This window comes from Furipterus horrens, unplaced genomic scaffold, assembly GCF_987537825.1.
Source record: "Furipterus horrens unplaced genomic scaffold, mFurHor1.1.pri manual_scaffold_6, whole genome shotgun sequence".
In the NCBI taxonomy this organism is placed as follows: domain Eukaryota; kingdom Metazoa; phylum Chordata; class Mammalia; order Chiroptera; family Furipteridae; genus Furipterus; species Furipterus horrens.
In genome coordinates, this window is record NW_028327176.1 from 188,053,142 (window position 1) to 188,066,025 (window position 12,884).

The window sequence follows — 12,884 nt, forward strand, 5'->3', positions numbered from 1 at the left end:
AAGGCAGCAAAACAGCCCAGTCGCACAGGGAATGAGCGGGATGAGAAATTTCTGGAACCCGGGCAGGGGTTTGACATGTGAGGACCACCCCTGTATCCTGTGAGTTCTCAGAGCACCCTCATAAAAAGTCTCATTTGAGCGTCACTGCAACTTCATGATACTCCCGTTAAGGGGAGAAGCAGCTGACACACTGGCTGGTTACGGGCCCGAGGAAGGGGGGCAGCGCAGGCAGGCCCCTCACCCGCCCTGCCCCGGGCTCCTTCTGCCCCTGTGTGCCGTAGGGTCGCTCCCGGGCTCCCGGGTGCCAAGCGGGATGCTGCCCTGGTGGGCAGGGCACAGAAGGGTTTGTTTTGGTCACACAGCTAATGAACGGTGGACACTGGGGTGTGAACCCGGCTCTTTCTGATGCCTGTCCTTCTAGGACAGCATCCTCCTCTCCAGGTTAATGACATCAAAAATGCTCTTGGTTTTCAGAGTCCCAGCTGAAAGACAACCCTGCGTTCTCCATGCTCAATGACTCCGACGATGACGTCATCTATGGGTAAGTCCCTGTCCCGTGAATACTGTCCCAGGGTGCATACTCGGCCTGGTTCTGCACTTTCACGGACCATGTGGCTCATCGTTCTGGAGTGATGTTCACAGTACTAGAACGTTGCTTTTAGCTGGCAGAGTCACGGGAGTCTGTGGTTTTGCTTCCACATCATTCAGGCTTCAAGTGAATGGTGTTCCTTTGGCTGAACACCCCCATGGAGTGGTGACCACAGGAAGGCGGTTCTGGGTGACGGGCCCTGGCGACAGGTGGGGTGAGGAGTTGGCACTTCCGGTTGGCATTAGCAGCAGGGAGTGGAACTGTGAAATGAGCTCTTGTTAGAAAGGCACCTCAGTGTGGGAGGGAATAAAGAGCCATCAGGGCGGACTGGCATCCAGGGTCTCTTTTACGACAGGAGCGACTATGAAGAAATGCCCCTGCAGAACGGCCAGGCCCCCCGGGCCCAGTACAAGGAGGGGTCTGACAGCGACTGAGCTGCTGGCCGGCCGGCAGGACGTCGGGGAGCCTGCCCTGCAGCGGCCGCCCGGGCCTTCCGGCACCTGCCTGCACTGACACTTGTCCGAGGAGCAGAGCTTTCCTGGTCTGTGTTTGTTTACGTGGCTTTGAAAGGGAAACCAAACCCGAGGACAGAGCGGCTGCATTTCCTTGGGGAGAGGTGCTGATAAACGGCCAAGTTCTTTTCCAAAGATGTCAGATGAGAGGTGGTTTTCAGTGGTAGGGAGGCAGTTGCTCCTGTTTTTAATACAGAGAATTATGTACTTATTTAAAAAATAATTTACTAATTCACAGTTCGTGGCAGTCCTCTGAATAAGGCCCACAGCCCTGTAGCGTTCCCTTCCCCTGCCCCACGGTTCCGGTTTTTGACCCCATGAACCCCCGGGGAAGCCTGTTTGTTGGTTCCCTCATGAGGCAGGCCCTCCCCATTGGGTGGCCTGTGCTCCGGGCCATGAGGCATCGGCGGTGACTGGTAGTTCCAGAAGGAATGACTCCTGCGGGAAACGGCAGGTGGACAGGCCCTGGCCCTTCCCCCACCGGAGCAGAGCTAGTGAGGAGGGTTTGATGAGGGGTCTGAGAAAAGGTAAGATCACTGACAGGCTGCGGCTCAGTGGGCAAGGCCTTGCTGCCACGCCGGGTTGTGTGCACATGTGTGTGCATGTGTGCACGGGATAGTTACATACATGGGTGTGGGTGGATGTCCCTGTGGTGGGGCTGGGGAAAAGAGTACCCATTGAATTCCAGTAAGCAGACATTTCTGCAGATCTGCTACAGGCGATGCCCAGTGGAGCTTTATTTTATTTTATTTTTTAATAAAAGCTAAACAGATGACTGAGATGTTATAACTTTTTTACTGCCAAAAAGTTTTTGTTTCTTATTTGGAAACTAAAAGAAAGTAAGTAAAGCATTTTAGATGGGTTATGGAAGCGTATCTTTGGGTAGAGGTAGCTTGTGGGTGAGGCAGGCAGGCGAATCGCCCCGAGGGACCGAAGTCCTGTGGAGCTGCCGAATCTGTGGCCCCGGAGGCGGTCCCGCTCCTCTGGGTCAGACGCCACGTTTGCTTTTGCTTTGACAGGTTCAGTAAAGTCTCTGTTGAACTGTTAGTGTATGATCATTGCAGACGTCCTCCTGGATGCCGTCCTGGTCTGAGATACGCCAGTTTCCCTCTGCAGACAGTACCGCCAGGTCCTCCCTGGGCACGGACTTCAGGCACCGGTCGTAGCTGGGAACTAGGTTCCCCTCTAGGTGGCGCCGCGACCTTACGGGGGTTTGTGAGATGACTCATTAGGACTCCATACTTTTAATTTAAACATTAATGATAACATACCTTTACTTTGGATTCCATTTATGTTTTTCAAACCCTGTAAATAGAAATGTTTGATTTAAAACAACTGTAGTATTGCAAGGGTAATTTAAGTTTACATGGTTTTTTACATTCGCAATGGTGATTTTTTTTTTTTGATTCTACATACTCAGATGCATTGAAAAATACTGTTACCAAATTTTACAACTTCTATTATGACTAACTATAAATAATTTTATGTAAATTGACCAAAACTTGTGCTGATTAATGTATTCTAGTGTGCAGTATAGTTTACATTTTAATCATTATAAAATAACTGTCCATTGTTTGCAATGCTGTTATCAGTAAATGTAAAATATTTGAGGCATCTAGTCCCACAACTTAGAGCTTTTTAAAACTTTGTCCTATAGTGTGATTTTAAACTGATATCTTCATATAGATTCGTCATGGCATCAAGTTAAGGAAATGAACAATATGGGCCTATTTCTTTTTGTAATTAAGTTAGAAACAAAAGAATTATAAAAGAAAATACTTGAGGGGAAAATGGTTAAATTATGCATTTTCAATTTCTGTCCCTTGTGTATCATATATATGAGTATATTACACACTCCATGTAAAATTTAGTTTGAAGTATATTTAGCATGTACTTTATGTGCCCTCGGTGTTAGGTCAAAATACGAAAACCTGCCAGCAACTTGAGACAGTAGCAGGAAAAATACTTTCTTGGAGAGCATCAGTTTTGCAAACTTAAATGATCACTTTAAAGGGCTAACTTCAGTTCTTCCATCGTACCAGCTTGAATAGTATCCTCTTTGGGATAATTTTTACACTGGTCAAGTCCAGGGGGACCTGGAAGATGACCAAGGGTTATTTCGGTTTCCCTAGGGAGAGCTTCATTGTCCATGTGGATAATGGTTCTGCTTGATTTATTATTAAATCACTACAGTGAAGTGATGTGGTTTTCTCTCTCTGAAGCCCCATCTGAAAGGCCAAAGAAGGGGGTATGTAAAATATAGCAAGATCGTTCCTGTATGTAATTAGACTGCAGTAAGTTTAGACACATTATGTACACCCAACCCGCCAAATGGGCAGATTACAGGTTATCACCAGCCTCAAGTATTTCAGAACGAAAGGTATAGTTACATTCAATAGGTTGCAATGTGGTAATTTCCTGGAATCCTTTTCACAGGGAAACAGGGACTTGCACAGAAGGAATGATTTAAAAGGGACGTCTAGTGAAGCCTAGACTTAACACACAAAAGTGTATTTGTGTATTTGAGGGTTTCAGAAACCAGTTGCCTTAGAGGTTATAGACTTTGGAAAAAAAAAATCTTTTCCCCAGGTCAAAGGGAAGTTGCTCTAATCTGTGACATCTTATTATCCTGTTTATCTTTTACCTGCTTTAGACATACTGGTAGCTATACCATACTATGAACCACAGGAGGATTTTCTGCTACTGAAAACTGCCTTCTTACAAAGACTGTAAATATTTGTAAAATAAAACAAACTCAAGTTTAAGCTCAAAAGGATAGAGCTACGTATTAGATCTTAGAACTGTGTCAGTAAGCACAGTAAACCCAGTCCCAGAATGAGCACTGTATTTAATTAAAAGTGAATAAATGTTTATTTATAGCAAACTTTGGGAGTGGTTTCATTCTGAGACTACTTTTCTGGTAAATGTTAATCCATTTTGAATATCTGATCCTTTTTTATGTATATTGATTTGTTTGCTCTTTGCACTTGGAGTGTATTTGACCAGACAGGAGTGCTTCAGGGACAAGAGCAGGGCTTTTTTCCTTTCGGCAGGTGGCCATGGCGGTGTATCTTTATTACCATGATAATGGGGCCCTCCTATGAGCACTAAGATGAGGTCACAAGACCTGGCTTTGGGGACCATCTCCTCACTTACTTGGATGTGACTTTGTTAACTGTTTTAGACGCAGAACCAACAACTGTAAAGGCATTTGCAAGCCCTAACGTACCGAAACATTTTGTGTGTGAGATCGCTACTGAGGACTAGCGAGCATGTTGCAGATTTGGGCCACGTGTGTGCATCAGAGCTCTCAGGCTCGTGGAGAAGTTGGCTGGCCCATTCCCCACCCAGAGGCTCTAGAAGAGGGGAGCCTCAGGATGCAGGGTGAGGCCCAGGAGTGGACAGAAGTCTCACCAGGACCCAGCGAAGCCGTCAGGGTCCTGGTTCCGTGGGTGACATTAGCAAGCCCTTGTACTGAAGAGGACCAGAGCCGAATCGCAGCTTCTGTTTTTTCATTTTCTACAGTTTTTTAAGATGCTGAAGCCACTAACTAAATATGTAGAATTCATTTGTGACACCATTTAGACTACAGAGAAAAATACAAACTTTAAGTTGGATTAATTTATTCCAACAGAAGTACAAAGTGTGGGAAATCAGTGTGTTTGAATGACTTCGGAGTAGAGAAAGTTGCCGGCCAGCAGACTTGCGGTTTTAGCACCTTGGAACAGAGAGGGGCAGAGCCGACAGCGGCCGCCTGAGCGCAAGGCCTCTGGGTGAGGGTGTGCTGGTCGTGGAGCAGGGCAGCCATCTGGTTCTCTGTCTGCGTTCTGAGAGTGCCGCCAAAAAATCGAAGGAAAGGAAAGGTGGCCGTGGAATCCACATTGATGGTGAACAGAGGAGGACGAGAGACGCCGGGACAGGAGGAGGAGGAGGAGCGGGCAAGGAGGTCAGATGGACAGCCCGAAGGCGCTGACGATGCAGTACATGGTCTTGTTCTCCCACCGCACGGTGCAGCTCCCTGCGGGGCAGATGGCAGCAGCGTCAGGGGCCCGGCCACCCAGCCCCGACCTCTCACAGTGAGGCCCGCGTGCTCAAGGGTGTGCCTCGTGTGGTACATAAAGAAGGCTGGCAGCTCTCTTTTCTAGGAGCTGTTTTAAAAGGTGACTCGTAAACATGCAATCACAGACATGGAACACCCAAGCGCACAATTCACACAACAGTGCTTGGGGTGATCTAGGTCTCAGCAGGGTCCAAGAAGGCACTGCAGGACCTTCCAGAAAATGCCCACGTCAGACTTTCACCCAGGGAGTGGGGACCGTACCGTCACTAGAGCTGTCCCAGAAGCAAGAACTTGCTGTGTGTAATCCTGCTCCGTTCTTCTGCATAATTACACAGGTCACTTCAATGAAAACAACATTTATTAGAGAAATCTGTGTGCAACACAAGTTTCATTTTGCCTACGTTTAGCATATGTATGCTGATCACATGGTTAGTGCGCATGATAAAAATTACAAGGGTAGGTGACCTGGTCCTACAAACACTGACAAGTCGCACAGGTCCTGTCCCTCACTATACACTTGTAAAAGCGTCTGAGCTGACACCTTGTGGTGTGCCCTCCCAACTGTCCCAGTAGCCAAACCAGCCAGTTTACGACAGGACCAAAGGTGAAACCGTGCGAACAGCACAAGGGACACTTGTACGGGGACCTCCGAGGCCGGGCAGCACGCTGACACCGCTGTCTTCCCTCACCAGACCCGCCCCTGATCAGGAGCTCAAGGACCAGCACCCACACACACGAGAAGCAGAAGCCCATTACCGATGTACTTAAACGGTTTCCCCAGCTTGGTGAGTTGGCTTAACGTCTGCTCCACGACGTTGGTGGTCCACTGGTTCACTCTGCTGTGCTGGTAGGCGTTGCCGCCGATGGCACCTTCTATCGCCTGGAAGACAGAGCACAGCCGTCGCCGTGAGCGGAGCCTGCCCGCACGCCTCGCGGCTGCCACCGAGGTCACCCTAGGAGCTGCCGAGATACAGCGCGCATAAAACACGAGCTCGCGTGTGTCCCCAGGACTCCTCTGCAAGGCCGTAGGCACACCTCGGGACTCCCTGGACTGGTCGCAGGGTTCAGCTGGGGACTCGTCGCGCGTGCTGAAACTTGCCTGCGACACACCGCCGCCCCGTGAGAGGGCGCCATTGTTCACTACTTGATTTCAGCACTTGTCACGAGCTCCAGAACGAATTAAGGACGAGTACCGAGGTACCACTATATGCCGTTTAATAGTATCATATTTAAGTAAGTTAATTTGTTTTTAAGAATTCATGATTACATAGGGTCTGTCAACATTTTGAAACATTTTGACCAAATTTACTGTTGCTATTAGTACCTGGAGAATAGCAACATTTTTCCTATGACACAGAAAATATTTTCTGTTGCCTATTCCTTTCTTAAAAATATAGTAGATACGGGAGTCTGTATCAGTCTGTACGACTAACAATGTACAGACCTCTCCCAACGACCACGCGTTTATGAATACTTCTTTCACCCAGCATTTTCTGGGAATGTTACCATATAAATGCATTTTTTCCAGGTAACTAAAGAACGGTCCTATGTATTCCAAAAATTTATTTTACGTTTATGATGTTTTTTATGATGACTTTCCAGATCTCGTCTTTCTGTGCTGTACGCCGGGGAGGGCTCACGCTGTACCCAGTAAGGGCTGTGCAGGAAAACACGGTTCCTTGCCCCTGCCCCTGCTCAAGTTTAGAGTCAGGATATTCCCATTTTAGGATTTTCTGCGCCTTTTGTGCTGATGCCAGTGTGCCTGCTCTAATCAGCTTTCTTCTCTACCCCTGTTCTAACTTCTGGGCTGGAAACCAGAAAACAGTTTTTATGACAAGTTATTGCCTAAGCCAAGTGATCACCAAGTTCTGCCCGAAGGCACGCAGAGAAACAGTGCCAGGAGCTGAGCTGTGCTCCTTCATGACAGGGCTCTGCTGCGGGGGCACAAGCCCGGGGATGTTGTTTTGGAGGAACGAGAAGTGACCACAGTCACACCCTGATTTCTACCTGTGGAAAGTCCTCTTCATCCTGGGGCTCCGAGCAGTCACATTAGCACAGGTCATTTGGTGCTCCCCTACTGATCACAGCTCCTTCCATTCCCTGCCTGTCCTTCTCCCTCCTCAGCTCAGCATAGGATGGGCAGGGGGCATCGGAGCCCTTGGTTTAAAGGGGCCAGGTTATCACTAGATCTGGGTACTGTCCAGCCACCTTCGCTCAAGCTGAAGCTCTAACTGGGGACCCTCCACACTTAGGGATTCGCTGTTTTTCAGGGAAGGAGAAAAACTGATCTCCAATTTTGGAGACACCCAAATTTACTACTAGCCAATATTTAAACTAGCTCAAGTTCAGTTAACCTATCACCAGAGCAAAACTGGGGAGGCTTATGATCATGTGAAAGTAACACAGTGACATTACTCAGTGCTTCCAGGGAGATAGGGGAGGTCCACCCTCAATAGTCCTGCTACTTGGTAACCAAGTCAAAACTAACGCAGAAAACAGTGAGGCCACAGGATACTTTATAACCGACTCTACTTCCCACAGGTCCGGTGTAATTCACCCACTTCCTGCTCCCACCCCTCCCATAAGAAACACCATTTAGAAAAAGATGAAAGGCAACTAACAGCCATGCCCCATGCTGAAAAATGTATATGGTAGAACGAAGTCATTTTGTTTTTCGATGACGTTCACAAAAATAGGTGGTGGTGCTCTCTCGCCCCGGCAGTCGTCAATATTTTGCATTAGTATCAATTCCAAATCTCAGCCATCACCTGCAATGGTCCTGTTCAACCTAGATCATCCACGGCCTCCTTTTAGTAGACTGGCTTCGCTACCTGCCGGCCTCGCTCCTGCCCCAGGCCCCCGTCCCTTATAGTCCCTCAGTCACCGCACACCCTGCCGCAGGGCCTCTGCACATGCTGTCCCCTCCCTGGAACGTCTGGCCCTGAACTCAGCAGCGGGGCTGGACTCCGGCGGAGCCCATGGGAGGGCAAGGTCCCATTTCCCAGCGTGGTTGCTTGTCACCTGTCTGCCTTCCCCACTCCTAACTGGAAGCTCCCTGAGGATCATTCCCTGCATGTCCCGTCGGCCTGTATTTTTTTTAGTAAGTGAAAAACAAATATCCTTTTCGTTTCCTCTTATTATCTAAGGGAAACACCGTGGTCAGTCATGATCGCCTGGTAGTTTCGGAATGTAAGAAAAAGAATCACCAGGTCTTGAGTAAGTTGTTCAGTTTCTTACATCCACTCTTTCTTAGTAAAACACTGGAAACGTTTACTTGTGTACTGTGAGTCTTTTATCCTAAAAGGTTAGAGAATCGAGCCTCAGTAACATTCAGTAATAATGCTAGTATTTAAAATTTCCTGACTTAAAATACATAATTCACATAATAGAGGAGTAATTCTTATTTAGATATTCGCTGAAATAAAAACTGTTACGTGAAATGCCAACACAAGGCTCAGCTGAGACAGTTCCAAGATAGTATTTAAAACGCATTATTTTTGCTCACATAAGCTACTGATCAAACATTTAAAAGCGGGCATTTCTTCTCTTACCTCTTTCACAATGTTGCTCACTTCGTCGACGACAAAAGCAGCCTGTAAGGAAGAAAATGAACTAAGTTGGGCTGATTTATAAGATTCTTAGTCACTGGAGCACTGATTAATGCACGTTTAGGTAGGTAATGAACACCCTTTAGAAAGAATATGGCCGGATTGTCTGTTTTACTGAGGAAAACATTACGGGGCTCTGGGGGTCACAGAGCTGGGAACGGTGTCAGGAGACCACAACTCACGGCCATGCAATTTAAAGGTGTTGTGTGGTGTGCTTGTTGCAATCAGCCATGATCCAAAAGACTTGACTTTAAACTAGTTTAATCTCTCCATCCATTTCAACTGGCCACAGGATCGCTGACAAACATCAAAGTTTAATGAGTTCCTTAACTTCTGTATAAATCAACGGACCCTCTTAAACTGGTTAGGAGGCTTGACACCTGAGGTGTTTGGGGTTTTCTCCTTCCTCGGTGCAGTCCTGCTTTGGGGCCGCACCCCCAGCTGCTAGCACAGCCGCAGGGGTTCGGGCTGGGGCTGGGGCTGCCCGTGGTAACCTGGTGCCAGCAGTTTTTATCTTTAGACATGTACATGTGAATGGGTACACGCCTCATCTGCGTCCTGGGAACAGCCCTGCGCCCCGGCCATGCCTTCCGGGGGCAGCCCCTGCCCTCCATCAGCACATCCTGGGGGAAACGGGCAGGCAGCCCCGCTGCTTGGTGGCTGTGAGTTTCCATGGTCCCGTTCCCCCCAGCAGGACCACGGGCGCACTGCCTGAAGCCCTTTCATTTGCTGTACTCGGGAGTCATACTCAGACGCAAAGCCAACTCGGTTCATGAAAAGCTGCCGCATCTTAGAGATTAATCATTTCCTGAAGTTCAAAGGATCCTTCCGAGGGACTTCAGTGATCCTGAACCATCCAGGAAGGTCCCTATATACCTTTCCCTGGGGTCAGAAAATGAAAATGCTTCAGCGGAAGGCGCAGCAGCCGCCACCGCAGGGAAGGCAGAAGGCGACCAGCCGAGCTAGGAAGCGAGAGGACAGGCCTGCGGGAAAGCTGCTGTGCAGACGCCGGCGCAGGACGGGCGCGGGCGGGACACACCGAGGGGTGCCTGCGAGAAAGCGGACACGGCTGCGTCTCGTGTGAAGGACACACAGGCCGCCCTGTTCAGCCCCTCGTGTCACAGGTCATCGGCTGGCGAGAGCCGGAACTGGAATGCAAGGTATTCCAATGCCACTTCCTTTTTTCAAGTTTTACTCACTGCTCCCCTAATTCACTCCTTGTCCCCAAACTGATCAGGGAAAAGCTGTCCTGTGCTAGCTGCTCCGGGGCTCCGTGGTCGCACGACGACTGCCTGGCGGCTGGCGGCCTCGCACACCCATGACGCCGCCGCCAGCTCAGAAACTGGCTCCAAACTGAGGCTCTGCCTCGGTCCTTAAGCCTGAGAGTCGTTCCCTCAAAACATCCCTGCTTAAACCACATTTCAGAAACGGCAAACCAGCGCGCCCCACCGGGCCCGCCTACACGTGGTTCTTATCTGCGACAGGCTGCACAACACATGGGGCTCGGCTTGCGTTCCAGCCACACTTAGTTACTAGCAAGAAGAGAACGGGCAACCCTTCCTCTGTAACAGCAGCACCATCCGCTCTGGGTGGGCTCCCTGAAGGCTGCTCAGCTTGAAGAGCCATTTCCACAGCAAAAGGCACACCGTCACCACGGGTGCCTTCTGCTTGGCAAACAAGCGTCCGCTGTCCCCCGCGTCTCCACGGAGGCCGTGCGATGCCCCCGCCCCCCACTTCTCCACGGAGGCCGTGCGATGCCCCCGCCCCCCACTTCTCCACGGAGGCCGTGCGATGCCCCCCGTCCCCCACTTCTCCACGGAGGCCGTGCGATGCCCCCTGCCCCCCACTTCTCCACGGAGGCCGTGCGATGCCCCCGCCCCCCACTTCTCCACGGAGGCCGTGCGATGCCCCCTGCCCCCACTCCGCGCGCACACACAGGCAGGCGCTCCCGCACTGCGGCCTCAAACTCCCGCTGAAATAAGCGCCGGCGGGCCGGTGGCAGCGCCCCGCACGCCAGCACGAGGTGCGGGACGGAGGACAAAGGCGGCTTCCCCCGTCGTGCGCCTCTGCCCGGGGCAGACAGCCCGAGCGTCCAATCTGTGTCCCGGGGGACGTGAGAGAGGCGACCGCACGTGCGTGTCAGGCGTGCCTGCCCCTCCGGAGTGGGGTCTGCACCGCTGGATAAAAGGAGCGAGCGGCCGCCCTCCCGCAGCCCCGGCGGTGCGCGCGGGACCCGGGACGAGGAGGCGCGGCGCAGGGCGGGGGTGCGCGCGCACGGGCCCCCTCGTGGCCCCGCCCCCGGGCAGGTCGACAGCACCCGAAGCGGGCCGGGCCCAGGTCACCCCCAAGCGCTAGGCGGGGCGGCGGCGCGCTCAGTCCGCGCAGGGGACGGCCGCTGCCCGCGTCCAGACGCGGCCCAGGTCACGTCCCTGGCTGCCGCTGCCCATCCGGGCCCGGGCTCCCGCCCTCCCACTTCCCGTCGCCGACCTGACAGTTACCTCTTCCGCAGCCTGGTAGTCTTCCATCTTTCCTCCGGCGCGTCGCCGCCGCCTCCCCGCTAGGGCGCACTGCGCCGGCGCATTTAGGCCCCGCCCCATCCAGGCCCCGCCCCCGTGGCCCCGCCCACTCCAGCCCCAAGGCCCGGCCCCTTCCCCTCGTGGCTCTGCCAGGCGGGCGCGCCCGGCGTGGTCTCGGCATTCCCCCCGTGTCCCGGGTCCTCCCCGGGCGGTGGTCTCCGCAGGAGCCGGTCTGAGCGGCCTGGCAGCTGACTGGACCGCAGCCACGGGAACGCAGCAAATGCACGAAGTCCCGAGGGAAGCGTCGTCCGGCCCCGGCCCCCAGCCTGTCCTGGACTGTGTGGGCTCGTGTGACTGTGCAGCGGGCTTGGTCACCGGGTAACAGATTGTAACCTGGCTTCTCGCCGTCAGGGGCAGCCTGAGGTGTTGGTCACAGCCCCTCTGGGAGTCCAGGGTTAGGAAACTCCAGCTCTGATCGAAACCTTCCTTTGGGGAGGCAAGTTTTCCACATAAATTCATTTCATTTTTTGGTTTTAAGCGCCACTTAAAAGAAAAACATTTTTCGGTAGAAATTTTGTAAAATGCTGCACACTTCCAGAATAACCTGGACACACTCTTGACTTTTGTTTAAAGTATATTTTATTGATTATGCTGTTACAGTTGTCCTGATTTTTTCCCTTTGTTCCCCTCTGCCCAGTTACCCCTTCCCTCCAGCAATACCCCCCCCCCCCCACTTAGTTCATGCCCAAGGGTCGTGCATGTAAGTTCTTTCACTTCACCCCTTCCTTTACTGTTCTTAACATCTGCTGATTTTCTTCCTACCAATTATGCTTTTAATTCCTGCACCTTTTCCCCTTTTCTCCCCCTTCTCCCTCCCAGCTGATAACCCTCCAAATGATCCCCATACCTATGATTCTGTTCCTGTTCTGTTTGTTTGCTTAGTTTGTTTTTGTTTTTATTTTTTAGATTCAGTTGTGAGTTTGTTGTCATTTTAATGTTCATACTTTCGATCTTCTTTTTCTTAAATAATCCCCTTTAACATTTCATGTAATAATGGCTTGGTGATGATGAACTCCTGTAGCTTTACCTTGTCTGGGAAGCACTTCACCTGCCCTTCCATTCTAAATGATAGCCTTGCTGGATAGAGTAATCCTGGTTGTAGGTCCTTGCCTTTCCTCGCTTTGAATGCTTCTTGCCAGCCCTTTCTTGCCTGCAAAGTTTCAGAAATCAGCTGATAGACTTATGGGAACTCCTTTGTAGGTAACTCTCTGCTTTTCTCTTGCTGCTTTTAAGATCCTCTCTTTATCTTTAACCTTTGGCATTTTAATTATGGTGTGTCTTGGTGTGGTCCTCTTTGGGTCCAACGTGTTTGGGACTCTCTGTGCTTCCTGGACTATATCTATTTCCTTCACCAAATTACGGAAGTTTTCTTTCATTATTTTTTCAAATAACTTTTCAGTTTCTTGCTCTTCCTCTTCTCCTTCTGGCACCCCTATGATTCAGATGTTGTTATGTTTAAAATTGTCCCAGAGGTTCTTAATATTCTCGTTTTTTTCAATTCGTGTTTCTTCTTTCTCTTCCAGGTGAATGTTTATTTTT

The 12,884-nt window shown here is 50.7% G+C and overlaps 2 protein-coding genes across 2 annotated transcripts in view; one reads left to right on the forward strand and one right to left on the reverse strand.

Moving 5' to 3' along the window:
- TMEM181 (transmembrane protein 181) overlaps positions 1–1,880 on the forward strand; it is a 42,411-nt gene extending 40,531 nt beyond the window's left edge. Inside the window, exons 16-17 of the mRNA XM_090280037.1 lie at positions 475–541; positions 945–1,880. Of these exons, the coding sequence (XP_090136163.1) occupies positions 475–541; positions 945–1,023 (146 nt within the window). The 3' untranslated portion in view covers positions 1,024–1,880. The remainder of the gene's footprint in view (positions 1–474; positions 542–944) is intronic.
- A 2,822-nt stretch (positions 1,881–4,702) lies between these two features.
- Positions 4,703–11,346, reverse strand: DYNLT1 (dynein light chain Tctex-type 1). Its single transcript, XM_090280038.1, has 5 exons — positions 11,268–11,346; positions 8,713–8,754; positions 5,918–6,041; positions 5,423–5,500; positions 4,703–5,119 (listed from the first exon to the last, which is right to left on the reverse strand). The coding sequence occupies exons 1-5, from the start codon at positions 11,292–11,294 to the stop codon at positions 5,049–5,051; spliced, it is 342 nt and encodes a 113-aa protein (XP_090136164.1). The 5' UTR covers positions 11,295–11,346; the 3' UTR covers positions 4,703–5,048.
- Between the last annotated feature and the right edge of the window lie 1,538 nt (positions 11,347–12,884).

Excerpts from the sequence above, each read along its gene's own strand:
- DYNLT1 (XM_090280038.1), bottom strand. The coding sequence starts at position 11,294 with ATGGAAGACTACCAGGCTGCGGAAGAG. Across the intron at positions 6,042-8,712 it reads TGAGCAACATTGTGAAAGAG|GCGATAGAAGGTGCCATCGG; the intron begins GTAAGAGAAGAA and ends TCTGTCTTCCAG. Across the intron at positions 5,120-5,422 it reads CTGGGACAGCTCTAGTGACG|GGAGCTGCACCGTGCGGTGG; the intron begins GTACGGTCCCCA and ends TCTGCCCCGCAG.